The 15,890-nt window shown below is 32.6% G+C and overlaps 1 protein-coding gene across 1 annotated transcript in view; it reads right to left on the reverse strand.

The window, feature by feature from the left end:
• qsm (Zona pelucida superfamily protein qsm) overlaps positions 1–15,608 on the reverse strand; it is a 66,702-nt gene extending 51,094 nt beyond the window's left edge. The window contains exons 1-2 of the mRNA XM_090117464.1: positions 15,505–15,608; positions 8,838–8,917 (exon numbers count right to left, since the gene is read on the reverse strand). Of these exons, the coding sequence (XP_089973590.1) occupies positions 8,838–8,895 (58 nt within the window). The 5' untranslated portion in view covers positions 8,896–8,917; positions 15,505–15,608. The remainder of the gene's footprint in view (positions 1–8,837; positions 8,918–15,504) is intronic.
• Positions 15,609–15,890: the final 282 nt, after the last annotated feature.

Genomic DNA, 15,890 nt, shown 5'->3' on the forward strand with positions numbered 1-15,890 from the left:
CTGCGAATAATTCTTTAACTTAAATTACATAAGTTGCGCTAAGTTGGTATTCCCGACACTGTGACGTCATAGGCTTGTTTGGTTTCCTAGATATTAAATTTTCTGCGATTTAATGATAATTTAAATATACTAATTAGTAATTATTATGCTTATGGAATTAAAATTGGTTATTTTGTTATGGATTATGTCACAACTCGTCACAATGCGTACAGCGTGTACGCATAATATTACATAGATTGTCTGAAAGAGATTGCTATAAGCAATAAGACCGACTTCTTGTACAGCAGCATATTTTGTTTGACCATTGTAAAATATGGATCTATACAATATTATAGAGCAAAGAAATGTGCACATGAAAACACTACTTTGTTATAGACTGTTTGGAAACCCTACCACACGAAAAGTTAGAGCAACACAACATTTATATCTGTCATTAAACAGATAATAATTATAACCCTTGATGTATAAAACAAGAATAAATTTATCTAATGGTTTATCGATATACTTTATTTGCTGGCCATACTTCACAAAACAAATAAAAAGCACAATTCACTTCAACCAATTACGTATTAGCTAGTTCAATAAAGAAACGAATCTTCAATGGCGGCCAAAGCTGACTTTGACAGATGGTAGGATCATCAAAAAAGAAAATAAAAATAACGTAAATTGATAATTATTTTATTATCTATTTCAAATTGTTTGTTGACAAACTTTTTTGTTATTGTATTTGTGTATTTATATGAATTATCATATTTACGTATACAGAATGTAATAAAATCTCCATAATACTTGTAATAAGCCCATAAAACTGAACAACTTTTCCCAAAGAACATATTTTGTCAAATTCCAAGAAAACATTATTTACTTTCGCAAATGCATAATTGTCATTGTAAATTTATGATAAAAACTATTATAGGGAAAATCAAATACATTTTAGTGATTTTATTTTTCCATTTCTTTTTTGCATACCGTACGGCCGTGTGTGAGCGAGAGGGAATGATAAGCGCCGCCATTGAAGATTCGTTTCTTTAAAGAACTGACTAATACAACTTTATTCTTGACATCTGACATATAGCTGTCAATAGACAAACATCTTTTCCCGCGCTTACCGTGTAACGTGTAATCACATTGTTTTTAATTATGGGAGCATAGATAATGGAAAATATGCCTTAATAAGGAACTTTGAGAGTATGGTATTTTATTATCTGCGCTTGAGATGTTATTTTTTTAAGAACATTATGTTTTGCTTTCTAATCTGTGGTTTGATGTGAAGATTTTACGTGAGAGAAAGATGGAGATATGTTTTATCTCTTTTCTACGTTTGAGTTATTGGAAAATTATTTATTCTAATGCGGTTTTATGAGATTTTTTTAATAAATTCAAATGAATATAGATTCAATAAGATTACATGTAATATTATGCGGGAATGAAACATATTATTATGTATACGTGTTATTATTAAAGGTAGATAGCTATGCCTTTTTACTTTAAAAAAATGATTTGCTGTAAGTACGTTTAAATATGCATGGGCGTAACTTTGTAATGGTGTAGGTTTCATTTTGTTGATAGATGTTGACAAATTTTAGATACCAAAATGTTTAATGAATTCGTTTTATTATATCGACTTGGTTTGTGTAGGCTTTAATGCGAAAAAATCTAGACTATTTCTAGAAAATAATTTCCTTAGCAGTTGATATTCTAATGGTGGCAGTACACATGGGCCCAACGTGTTGGGCCAACGGGTTGGGCCAACGTGTAGAGAGCTACTTGGCGGTATGTTGGCTTCATTAGCCTAGTTGGCGCCAATATTGGCAGGCCAACCGAATGTTGTCGGTTTTTTGTGCACACTTCAAAGGATCTTGGCGCGCTCCGCAAACAGCGTTCACACGTTGGTGTCTTGTTCAGATTGTTGTTACTCGTCAGCGGAGACAGTATCGTTGCGCGTCAATGAAATTTACGTTTCCATGTTCCGATAGCGATGGCGGCGCCGATGCAATTGCGCTAATTGATCAAATATCACCAATCAATACATCCGTCCGTAATATTTCAAGTTTCGTTTTATAGATTATTAAAATTAAATTAAATGTAAAATGTACAACATTTTAAACATTTGAAAAAATCTAAACATATTTTTTTATAATGTTTTATTTATACAGAAATAAAAAAAAGGAAAATAGAGATTGGAAAATGATATCATCGCAGACGGCAGAGTACACTTATTGTTATTGGTGCACATGTAGGTACGTAATAATTAAACGCACTGTTTATATAAATTGCCGCGGCTGCAAGAACTTCTACGGACTACGTCCATCTTTGAAGCGCCAATGCAGAATGATCAGTAAGCCAATGTGTGAACAGGAATCTTTGTTTTCTTCATTTTTGCCCAGCACGTTGGCCCAACACGTTGGCCCCATGTGTACTGCCGCTATAAGATAGACAATTTAATCTAATTTAATATCAATAAAACAATTAGGTAGGGTTCCTAAAATTCATTTAATGCCGTTTTAGGGTGTCAACTACCAATTTTTTATAATATTGATTACATTAAACCAACATAACCTTTATAAAAACGTCAGTACAAACCTGTATAACAGTAAAATGTGATTCATTACAACCCACACAAATCCTTAAGGCTACCAAAAATGGTTTTGATTACAAAACACAATGAAAAATCCACCTTAAAACTCTAGTATTAAAGCTTACTTTTGAAAAAATATTATAAGGGTATCTTGGTCTTATTGTCAGATATGAATAGATGATTTGGACTCTATTTTAATTGGGGTAAGGTTGATTTTTGAATGAGTGTGAAATTAACAAAATTCTACCCACATTACGCCTACGTGTGATGAGGCAAAGGCTCTTAATAAAGATTTCTTTAATGTTACGAAGATGTAATGACATGTTAATCTTTGTTAGCAAAAGGAAAAATGTTTAGGTATGTTTCAGTGAAGGAAAATTGTTAGGTATTATTTTAAGTACCTACCTACGTTGAAGAACGAATAGTTTCACTATTTCTAGTTAATTAATGTCGCAGGATAGCTAAAAATACAATAGCTCTTTTATATTTTGCATAAGTACATACTTTTAAAACAATAATTCACATACTGTGGAATACTATGAAATAATAAGGTACCTAATACCTATGTTCAATGTGTTTTAATTAATGTTCGCTATAATAATATTTTATAACTAAGTAGGTAAGTAGGTATATTGTTTCTTTGTATGTTTGTTTAATTATAAACAATGAATAATCATTCTGAATTTTTTCACACACTGCTGTCTGCTACTTAGTTTACAAAGCAAGGCTGTTATAGAAGTTAAGAAGGCAAGTAAAACACAATTTTCTGTGTATAGAAATGAAAATAGTATATGTATGAACGGATATTGGATATAATATGTAGAATTTTATAATACAGTCACGAAACCGGCACATTTCAAAAAGCTATTAATAATGATAATCAATAGGTAGCTACATACTGTAACAAAGGTTTTAGGATATTATTTGTTAAGTTTTAGAAACAGCCATAGAGATCTAGAGAGATGCCAATCGCTTGCGCTGAGTACGAAACCGTGTCTCATAAAAAATTTACGCACACAACTGCAGTAAACAAAAGCAAAACAATACTTCGCGTTGTGTGCGTGTCATCACACAAAAATATGAGAGCGACTATTCGTTCGCACACTAGATTATAAGTGACGTACGTATACAGCACCGCTACAGCTTGTTCTTTTTTTGGGCATATTGCTGCGACACCGGCCCCGCCCCCTAACCATATCTCCCTTTAGTTTCTGTAATCTGTGGACACAGCGGAAGCTCCGGGCAATAAGCTAGTAAAAAATTAATCGTTACAGTCAGTATAATTTATTATGACTGATGCGTTCTCTTCACAATGAGCAACGTTGGGCGAGTATAGGCAATCACAATATTGTAGAGGGCCTAAACGTCCATCATCGGCCATCATTGTAGATGTTTATTCATAAAAGCCGTAATGGCGGCCAACATCGACGATCAATTGTTGGGCCAATGCTCTCGATTGTGCAGCGGGCCCATGGCAATTATTATTTGTAATCTGTCCCATAGGACTGTAAAAATGAATGAATGGAAAGTGTTCTTGCTATAAACCGTTGGATAGCCTCCGTAGAGATTTGCCTGTGCTAAAGAATTCGGTCATTATAATATATTATTATGTTGTTTAATACATTCCGTTCTATTTAAATAAATGATATAGATATTAAATAGATGCTATTTGTTCTCTATCTAAAAAACCAGCATCAAAATCCGTTCCGTACTTTGAAAGATCTAAGCATTCAGAGTGTTTTATTATAGCATATTGTTTTATTTTATGAAATACAGGATGTAATAATGTACATCCATTACTTACTGAAACTTTAATCTTCTTATATATAAAAATGAATCGCAAAATGTGTTGGTAAGCGCATATAACTCGAGAACGGCTGAACCGATTTCGATAATTCTTTTTTTATTATATTCCTTGAAGTACGAGGATGGTTTTTATGTAGAGAAAACGTAAATATGTACCACGGGCGAAGCCGGGGCGGTCCGCTAGTAAATAATATTAATAACACCACATAGTATCAAAATGAATTAAGTTCATTGTGGTGAAACAAGATACCGTCATTGCATACAAAAAGGTCGTATAACCAATTGTAAAACGATATTTATGATTTATGAATAGTATTTATTTATTTTCTAGTAATTAATAATCGTACCTTATATTATAATCTTAAATACGATAGAGTCTCTTTAATGACAGCGTTTAAAATTAGGCTAACTTCTGCATGCATGTGTGTGTGACAACTTTGGTGATGTTGTTTTTGTTTCTCGATGTTCGGTAAGCAAACGAGGAATCAATCAATGGCTGGCTGATATTTTTTTTATATTTCGTTTTCAAATCTGTCTTAATCACTTGTAATCACTAGGTACTATTTATTTATTTTTATTACTCTTGATAATTTACAAATTAGCGATTTCTCGCAGACATCCGGTATTATCTTAATATCTACTATTATAAAGGCGAAAGTTTGTATGGATGTATGGATGTTTGTTACTCTTTCACGTAAAAACTACTGAACCGATTACAATGAAATTTAGCACACATATAGAGGGTAACTTGGATTAACACATAGGATAGATTTTATCCCGGAAATCCCACGGGAACGGGAACTATGCGGGTTTTCCTTTGAAAACGCGGGCGAAGCCGCGGGCGGAAATCTAGTATGTATTTCCATGAAATAATGTTTATTCGATGTCTTAGTTTCGTTTTGCAAATAATAATAAGGTTAGAAAAATACATAGGTAGATGACATCATGCTTCATTATACCTACACAAATATTATTAATTCATATCCATATTAGTGAACATGAATAAATTAAAAATCGTATGTTCGTAATTAAATTAACTATTTGGATGAATTAAAAAGTAAGAATATTTTAAAGGCGTAAGATTTGTTATTTTTCCTTTTGCTAGAGTAAATTTAGAACATTTTAAACCGTCTGAAAATTATTTGCATTAGATATTTTTATATTATGATATCCCGTCAGTATAATAAGAATTTAAATCAAATTTTTATTACGTTTTTGTACCTTCTAAAATTATTTATCTAAGACCAAAAATTTATTATCTCGAAATCGGTCTAGATGTAGATAAATACATATATACATATATAATGTACACATATAAATTTAAACAGACGAAGCTTACAAAAGCGTTAAAAAGGTTCATTATAGTGTTGATGGCAATCGAATAATAGGGATTAATAACATGATATAGATACATCATTTGTAATAGCGGACGTTTGACTGACGTATCATATAATAGACTTGTGTTTTCTATAGTAAACTAGCGGTCCGCCCCGGCTTCGCCCGTGGTACATAATATTTACGTTTTCTCTACATAAGAACCATCCTCGTACTTCAAGGAATATAATAAAAAAAGAAGTATCGAAATCGGTTCAGCCGTTCTCGAGTTATGCACTTACCAACACATTTTGCGATTCATTTTTATATATAAGAAGAAGATAGTCATAGTTCTAGCAGCATGGTATCGCTTGTATCACTAATTAGCTGAGCTCCGCGGTTTTACCCGCATTGCTCCGCTCCCGTTGGTCTTAGCGTGATGATATACAGCCTATATATATAGCCTTCCTCGATAAATGGGCTATCAAACACCGAAATAATTTTAAAATCGGACCAGTAGTTCCTGAGATTAGCGCGTTCAATATCAGAAACCGCGGGTCGGATTTGAAAAATTATTTCACTGTTAGATAGTCCAATTATCGAGGAAGGCGTTATAGGCTATAATATATTATCACGCTAAGACCAACAGGAGCGGAGCAATGCGGGTAAAACCGCGAGGCACAGAATGTCTATACATATAGTTTAAGCTAGAGAGTCAAAGTTCAAACAGACTAATATAAAAAGATGACAATATCACAACTGTTAATTGAATATAGGGAATTTTATAGGGACCTAGCTTTCCGCCCGCGGCTTCGCCCGCGTTTTCAAAGAAAAACCCGTTCCCGTAGGATTTCCGGGATAAAACCTATCCTTTGTCCTTTCTCGGGTATCAAAATATCTCTATACCAAATTTCATGCAAATTGGTTCAGTAGTTACGGCGTGATTGAGTAACAGACAGACAGACAGAGTTACTTTCGCATTTATAATATTAGTATGGATGTTTAAAATTGTTTACCTTTTTAACTTTTACGTGTTTATAAACATACGGATACCAACATCATCTAACGAAATATTTCTCCCAAATTGCTACAAAATCATTCGAAATAGACACCAATATCTGTATCAACAATTAAATGTTTTTGCCCATTGATACATAACGGATTTTAGCAGGTCATTGGCGTATGTTTTTATGACTGTTCAGTGTACCTATTGCGTATTGTGATATCCTTAAAGATGTATGAGTGACAACTGTGTAATCGTAATTTTTCGGTAAAGGTCACTGACTTATTTCATTGAGCTCTATGAAACCATATGAAACTGTATAAATATAAATATTCCAGGACAATTTTCACACACGGCACTATCTGATCCCATACTAAGCTTTCGCTTGTGTTATGGAAACCAGCTGGCTGATAAACATACATATATAATTTTAAATAATTTGGAAAATCCAAAAGTGCACGCCTCATAATTTTTTTTTAATAAATATTTATTAATTATTATTTTTGTTTATTTAATAACAATTAAACCACATCGAATCAGACCCTGAAAAATGAAAGGGTTCTATTCCTGAGCATACTCAAGCGTAAGAGAAAAAAAAAAGACTCGATTAGTAAAGTATTTCGGTCGCTATCGTGTTAACAAGAAAAAGGATCCGCACATACAGACACACGGACGTCCAAGACAGAACTTTTTTAAACTGTTTTTTAACTAGTTTAAATAACAAAAATGACATCAAAAATATCATGAACGTTAAAAATAGTGTTTTTTCTTAATATGTGTGTGTATGTATTATCTTACAAGTGCAATGTATGTTACATAAAGACATTTTAAGTTTGAAAAATCAGATGTTTTGCGCGAAGTGACAGTAGTACCCAACTACCCACCTCAACGCTTCGCTTATGAGGCGTGCAATACATACTTATATAGATAATTAACACCCAGACACAGAGAAGACAGATAGATATCTATTAGGTTTTAGAAACAGCGGGCAAAGCCGCGGGCGGAAAGCTAGTTCATATATAAATCTTATTGCTATAAGTAATTGCGTTGTTTTCAAGACATCGTTCTATTTTTTTCTTTATTTTTCTTTTCAAAATTTTCATTATCTACCGTTTTTCTTGGAAAAACATAGATTAAAGATTCTGTTTATAATGAGATGTTCTTTTACATTTACATTATGAAATAAATAATTTAAATTACTTTAATTTCAGGCTCCGTTTCTTGTTATAATTAAATATTAATCTATACTAATATTATAGAGCTGAAGAGTTTGTTTGTTAGAACGCGCTAATCTCGGGAACTACTGGTTCGATTTGAAAAATTATTTCGGTGTTAGATAGCCCATTTATCGAGGAAGGCTATATTATATCATCATGCTAAGACCTGCAACAGCAGCGGAGCACTGCGGGTAAAACTGCAGGACAGCTAGTTTTAGATATCTACTTCCATCCGATTTCAATTTATTAATTTATAAAACTTAATATCGACGAAGAAACTGCCCGAATTAAAATATAATAAAAAAGAATTCCTAAATTGAATCAATTTCGTCACAGCAATTTGGCACATGGGACTAACATACTGACATTCTAACAATTATTATACTATGTTAGTAGGTTGTTATTTTTATACGGTCGTATTATTCTTTATAGCGTCATGCTCTAATTTACGTTAATAAATGTTCTGGAGCTTTCTTTTAGCACGCGTCATTTGTTTAAATTATAATATTAATAATTGATCTACTATTCAAATTACTTTTAATTAAATCTATTTTATTTACTTAATTATAGAAAAATGCAGCGGATCCAATTCTGTCTTGTAAGTAGTACCTCTTGTAAGAAAGACAGTAGAAACGGACAATTAATATGTGCTGTACAATTTTCTCCAAAAATTGACCTACTTATATAATACACTGTACAATTTTTGGAGAAAAATATACACTGTACAATTTTTGGAGAAAATCCTGTAGCAAAAATTCGTTTTTTTCATATCTATTAGTTGTCAGTTTCTATACATTTTATGCTGAAATTTATGTTGATTACTTTCTTCCTTGTGCATCGTTGTGCTCCTTTTTATTATGCATTTTACTAGTACCTAATCCCATAAATTGTATAATTTCTAAATAATAAAAAAACAAACCTTTAGCCGCTGCCATGTGCAGGAAACTCAAACATAACACTAGTTTATAGAGCGCCATTTTGAAACAACTGTCACTTCACCTGCAACAAAAAATGAGGATTCAGCATTTATATTTACTTGTTTATCAATTTTGTACAAAAAAATTGGTTGTCTGTAAAGTCGGTTTACTGACGATAGTTGAACGTGCAACGTGCTTCTTTGTCGCTTATCCGCGCTCTCGCTTGCACTTCAAGCCTTACATGGAACGCCTCAGAGCGAGGTAACGCCGCATGAGTCATGTTTTTGCGTGCGTGCAGCCGGCTATATCGAATTATAAGACGTTGTCACGTCAAAAATACGTGTGGCACTCGAGGACTGCCGACTTGCCGAGTGCGCTGTGCGGCGGTAAAGCTATTGCATCGCATCGCATCGCTGTGCCGGTTGGAGTGGGGGGTGTTAGGTTTTTTCGTTACGGAATTTTTACATTCGGTCGCCGCCTTCAAAGTCTGAGATAGAAGCTATAGGGTTGACTTTAGAAACGTGCGGCACAAATTTCGGCGCGATTTTAATTTTTATCGATCGATAATGATGCCCCGAAACATACATTAGCGGCTTTTCGTGCGGAAACGTGTAATTACAGAGAAATCTTTTTTTAAATTTTTGAGATTATGTTCAAAATTGTTTGAGTTACATTGACAAAACTACAAGAATTGTGTATGGTATGGTTTTTAATATGTACATTAAGACATTTGTTATGTCTTAATGTACATATTAAAAACCATAGTTCATTCAAAAGCATGTTGCTGAGGGGACAACAATTCATACGGGTTATTGGCGAGCATATGATTGTTTGGGGCAATATGGGTATGTTCATAAAAAAGTTAATCACTCAGACCCAGACAACCCATTTGAGTCCCAGTGGCATGTTGTAAAAAGATTTTTTAAAAAAGATAACTATAACCACCCAGCAAACTTCGGTGATAATATTATAGAATATGTGGAGACGATGGGTGGAAATAAATAAAATGGATCCATTCATTGCCATTGTAAATTGTATCAAACATGTATACAAGATTTGAAAAATAATTATTTAAAAAAAATGTTTTTATTGTATGTAAGTATATTGCACACAAATTGTTAATCACAGAACCGAATCTGTCCACCCCGATTCCACGTGGTACTTGTCTGTCATACACTAGAGTGTATTTAAAAAGTCGGAGGCGCGGAGGAGCGTGGCGCCCGCGTGTGCTGAGGAGCAGGCAGAGTCAAGCGAGCCGGAGTGGCTGAGGCTGGTCGCCAAAGGCGACCAAAAAGCCGAAGCTACGAAGGCGAGTGAAGACTCCTGCCTGCAACGAGGTACACGGGGCAAGCGCCACGTTCTGCAGCGCCGGAGCAGTCAAGAAAGCCCATAATCTTCGTTATATTTCTAACTACATCACTACATAGTATAAAACAAAGTCACTTTCTCTATCCCTATGTCCCTTTGTATGCTTAAATCTTTCAAACTACGCAACGGATTTTGATGCGGTTTTTTTTAGTAGATAGAGTGATTCAAGAGGAAGGTTTTAGTATATAATTTATTAGGTTTAAGTCAAAGCGGGCGAAGCCGCGGGCCTGTAAGCTAGTATAAATATAATCTCAAAAAAAATTAAAAAAAAAATAGAAGGGGGGGTTTCCTCACCCCCCCACTTTATAGGGGCTCTCCTCTTACCTCCCCCCTCCCTTTCCCTCCCCTCCCCCCCCTTAATTCGTGCCGCAAATTTCTAAAGAAATACCAAGCTATACAATAGCTTAATAACTTAAAACTAAACTATAGTAGAGTAACTACTAACTACTTAGGTTGTCTCATTTATTTATTCCTCCCCGACGCGACGTTTCGCACATTTAGTAGCGAGCGTGGTCACGGGAAAACACGGGAAATAAATTAATATAATACCTAATTACCTACTCGCGTAAAATCAAACACAAGACAAAAAAATATACATTCATCCTCACAATTTATTTATATTCTTTTCATTATTTACAGCTATTTTATTAATAATTAATATTAATCCATAATCTAGTATTAACGGGTAATTAATTTGATGAATGCTTCAACCGGGAATCGATCCGGTCCGTAGCCACAACTCAAGCATACAAACAAACATTCGTTTTTTATATACCTATGTATTTCAATAATAATGGGAATACAGTTATGGCGGAAATTAGAATTTAATTAATAACGGTGTTTATTCTATCTATACTAATATTATAAAGCTGAAGTGTTTGTTTGTACGCACTAATCTCGGGAACTAGATACTAGTCCGATTTGAAAAATTCTTTCTGTGTTAGATAGTCCATTTATCGAGGAAGGCTATAGGCTATATATCATCTCGCTAAGACCAACAGCAGCGGAGCACTGCGGGTAAAACCGCGGAGCACAGCTAATTTAATAATTTGAGTTCAAACTCAAAACATTTATTTATCCAATTAGACATCTTCTAGGTGCACTTTTGAATCGTCATAACATATTTTTAACATTTACCACCGATCGGAAAGGCGAAAGCAGTATTCTATGGAAAGGAACCGACAAGAAACTCCATACCTATTTGCTCTTTTAAAATCATGTCAATATTACAAATTAATTTTCCATTTAAGTAAGTGTGGAACTTGAAATAAGTAGTTACAGTATTTTTTTCACAAGTTTAAGTATAAATAGGCAAAAACTGAATTAACAAAGCCATATCTTTGAAAGAAATAAAAATGTTCTGACATAAAAATTAATAATAATATCGTACTTGAAAATTTTAAAATGCTTCACCGATTTCCATATAAGTTTGACTAAACTCTAAGATAAATTTAATTAGTAAAAGTAAACAGACAAAACACATATGTACCTATCAGTGAATAATTACGGAGATATTCATGGAAATCGAACTAATGTTTACTTTTAAAGTAAAAGTAATAATAATTTAATAATTATTTTATAAATTACCTATATCAGCATTCAGCACATGTGTCGATGACCTTTCTTTTTGGAAGTATCGGCACACCGCCTTTTCTGATTATTATGACGTAATTTTACTTTTTAATTAATAACAATTTACTCTATTTTATTAACACTGCTACAACAATTCGTCGTACCTAACTAAAAATGTTATAGAATTATGGCGGCATATTTGAAATTAGAACACATTTTTTACTTGACAGTCTGAGAATTAAAAAGTTAATTTTTTATGGCGCCGCGCTGCGTCCAAAAACTATTAACGTTTACAAAAAAAATCAATACATAAGTAATATCTAATAATTTTAAAAATAATTAAGACAGATATTAATTATGACGATAAAAAAATTATCCACAAATTATAACATAAGTACTTATAAAAATAAACTTTTAGTTTTACATAAAATATTATTTATTTTAATAACTGATATGAGCCTAGTAAATTATAATATACCGTACGATATTATTGGTATAAAGCTCACTGTATGTTCTAGATTATATTATAGTGTCATAAAATTTTATTATCTGTATATTATTCGTGACCATAAATTATTCGATTCATTTATTTATGGCAATTAATACGGTAAATTTAAGAAGTAAGAGAGTTATACCTTCATGTAAATAGATATAGGTCTACCAGAATCTGATGGCATATTTATATTTAAGAAATAAAAGATTTTCATGTGGCAACTTATTTGACAACTATCAAATTGGTTGTCAAAGTATTTGTCTTTTTTGCAGTTGATCAATAATTTTTAGGATTTTGTCTAAAAAATCTTCGAAAATGTCGAAAAAGCCGCTGCGATCACAAGCAAGAGGTGTTGTTTATAATGTGTATAGAAAAACATTCGATGAAGAAGGGTCAAACACATCACAATTTTCAATTTTGAAGATTTTATTGGTAAATTGGACTTACCCGTTTTGATACTTAAAATTAAAAAAATATTATATGTAGGTAACTATAATATTGTTTGTTGATTAGAATATAATTTTATGAAAACTTATTACAGGCTATTCGTCAAGTCCAAGCTGTCCAAGTCAATTTTATAATGTGTGTATCTGTTAATACTTACGAAAATAAACATAGTTTTATTTTATTTTTATTTTATTTTATAAAAAAATTATAAGCAGTTTTGATCTACATTATCATTATATCGATATTTTCACATGGTAATGAATATACAAATATAGGTATGTGTAAATAATAATATGTATTACCTGTATAAAAGTAATATGTATAATTGTATATTATACATGTAAGTATGTACGGATAATGTACCTACATAATATTAAGTGGATATCTCATTATTAAGTACAGTATTGTCCACTTATGTAATGTGACTAATGATATTGAGGACAAAATAAAAAATAAGCAGTATCAAGATCGTTCAGTCCATTTTCCCCAGGGTTGCACACTCAAAATTTTGATTTCCCTAATTGCCATCAGATTCTGGTTTACCTATATTATTATTTTGCCTTAAAATAAATTAGATATTATAATATTTTGTACTGTGAGTAGGTATTATAAGCAGGAAAGAAAAGAAACAAAAAAGAAGTGATTGTTTTAAAGGTATGTACCTATAATTATGTACGTTGGCATTTTGTAGGTTATAATAAAATAGTTGATAAATTCAGGTTTATTATATAAACTTCAATCTTAAATTCTACCACAGAATACTTAATAATAGCAGCTAGCATAAGATAGCTTAATAAATTTATTGTGTTTTCTTGACTTGCTTTTGTTTTCTACGTGTTTTTTTACACCATAACTTATTACCTAATTATTTTCTGTGTACTGTCTATTACTAGAACTCAAAGTAAATAAATTTCAAAATCTAGATTTACAAGCTAAGGTATAATTTATTTACCTTTTTATACCAAAACTATACATCAAGCAATGACTTTGAATTACGAAGTTTTTGCCGACCAAACGCACAAAAACGCTACCACGTTTTTCTTATAGACGTATTTTTCTTAATTAGTTTCAAAGTACATTTACACTGGTAAATGGTCAATTAAACTTAGGTAGGTCTGTATGTAACAGTTCATAAAAAGGTAACTAACTCTATACGGACGAACTAGCCACGAATTGATATAGGTACCTACCTATGTTTTAAATTATGCTCTGTCCCACGGGCCCCACCGTCCCACGGGAACGGGAACTATGCGGGTTTTCCTTTGAAAACGCGGGCGAAGCCGCGCGCGGAAATCTAGTCATTTTATAAACTATATTCTATTCCCTTAATAACATATTAAATTAGAAATTCCAGATTCTAAGTAGGATTTATACTATATCACAGAAACAACAAGTCTACTGTCTAACTCTATCCAAGCCATTTATTACAATTATAAAACAACTTTGAAATGAAAGGGATAAATATATGTTATTTTAGGGAATACTAAAGTTATAATTACCTGATTTTATTGGCCTTTTATATTATAATTTAACTGATAAATTAGTTTGGATGTAAAATAAGCATTAATTTTTACGTCTAGACGTTTACGCTTTCGATAAGTAAACGAAGTGAAGAGTTTGTTTGTTTGAACGCGCTAATCTCAGCCCTCAGGAACCTGGACCGATTTGAAAAATTCTTTCGGTGTTAGATAGCCCGTTTATCGAAGAAGGCTATAGGATATCATTACGCTAAGACCAATAAGAGCGAAGCTACGCGGGTGAAACCGCGAAGCGCAGCTAGTACATAATAATTGAGGTATGTTATCCTCTTTTATTAAATAATCCATAACATTTATCTTGCATTTCCCATTAAATCTCCTTCTAAATAACGAACATAGTAAATAAGTGGGAAATAACAAAAGTCAGCGTCTCAGCTTTTGCTGAACTCCCCCCTAGACAAGTGGCTTTCTATTAGCGTAAAGTTCAATAGAATAGATTATGAATGTATGAGATTGACGTAATCAATCGTCGTCGTCGCGTCGTCGTAATCAAACGTCAATCTCATACATTCATAATCTATTCTATTGAACTTTACGCTAATAGAAAACCACTTGCCTAGAGGGGCTGCTGTAGTGGACAGCGCTGTTTATCAGCTGCTATTCAGGCTCTATGATGGTGTATACTTATCAGTGTACTAGTAGGTAACTATGTATCTTAACTTTTACAACAAGTAGGTAATAATATTTTAAAAACTTGTAATGGTAAATAAGTTTATTTATAATTCAATAAACTTGGCGTCCTTGTTTGTTCTTTGACAAAAGCTCTTTTAAAAGTTATCTTGTTATTTGGTTTGTTTTACTAGGATTTTAGTCACAATTCAACTTTTCGCGTAAGTACTTACTTAAATAAATTTAATATAACTTAAATAAATAAATTTAAGACTTTAAAACATTACAAATACCTAGATATGGCAAAAAGTGGGTTTTTCGCTTAATTCGGAATAGGTATGTAGGTATATTGTGAATTCATGAATTATTAAATAGGTGTATGATTATCCTATAACAACAACAACAACAACAACATTAACATACTATAAAATAGTCTACAATATTGAGTTAACTTTTAATAAAGTTATAAATAACATTTAAATACACATACAAACTATTTAAAACTAAAACATGAACGTATCCTCTCAAATGCGTGCAACAAAAAACACAAATGTCAAAATAACATTGACATATATTCGAATTAACACTATTTACCAAACTCAAGGTTATTCAAAAGTGCACAGATAGTAAAAGAATACTCACAAAACACAATATTTGTTGACAGCTGACTAAATATGGCACTATCGAGCGGCAGACAGTCGCCGCGCGCGCACTCCACGACTCGACTGAGTGGTCGAGTCGAAATCGTAAAGCAGCGGTTAGACTGGTCACTAAACTTACCTATATTGCTATTTGCTAGGGACACATTTGTATGTATGTTTGTAATGTTTTTATACAAAACTACTGTACCGATTTTGAAATTTATTTCGCTAGCGGGAAAGTTACATTTTTCTTAAGTTATTTAGCTAGGTTATTTCGTTTTTATGCCGGGTAAGCGGGAGTGGAGCCGGGACGAGCTGCTAGTGTAAAATAAATTTCTATATAGTATAAAACAAAGTCTGTCTGTCCGTCACTGCTTGCTTAAATAT

Source organism: Colias eurytheme, chromosome 28, assembly GCF_061535395.1.
Source record: "Colias eurytheme isolate Ceu_HAF_F1 chromosome 28, ilColEury1 Martin Lab GWU primary, whole genome shotgun sequence".
NCBI classification, from domain to species: domain Eukaryota; kingdom Metazoa; phylum Arthropoda; class Insecta; order Lepidoptera; family Pieridae; genus Colias; species Colias eurytheme.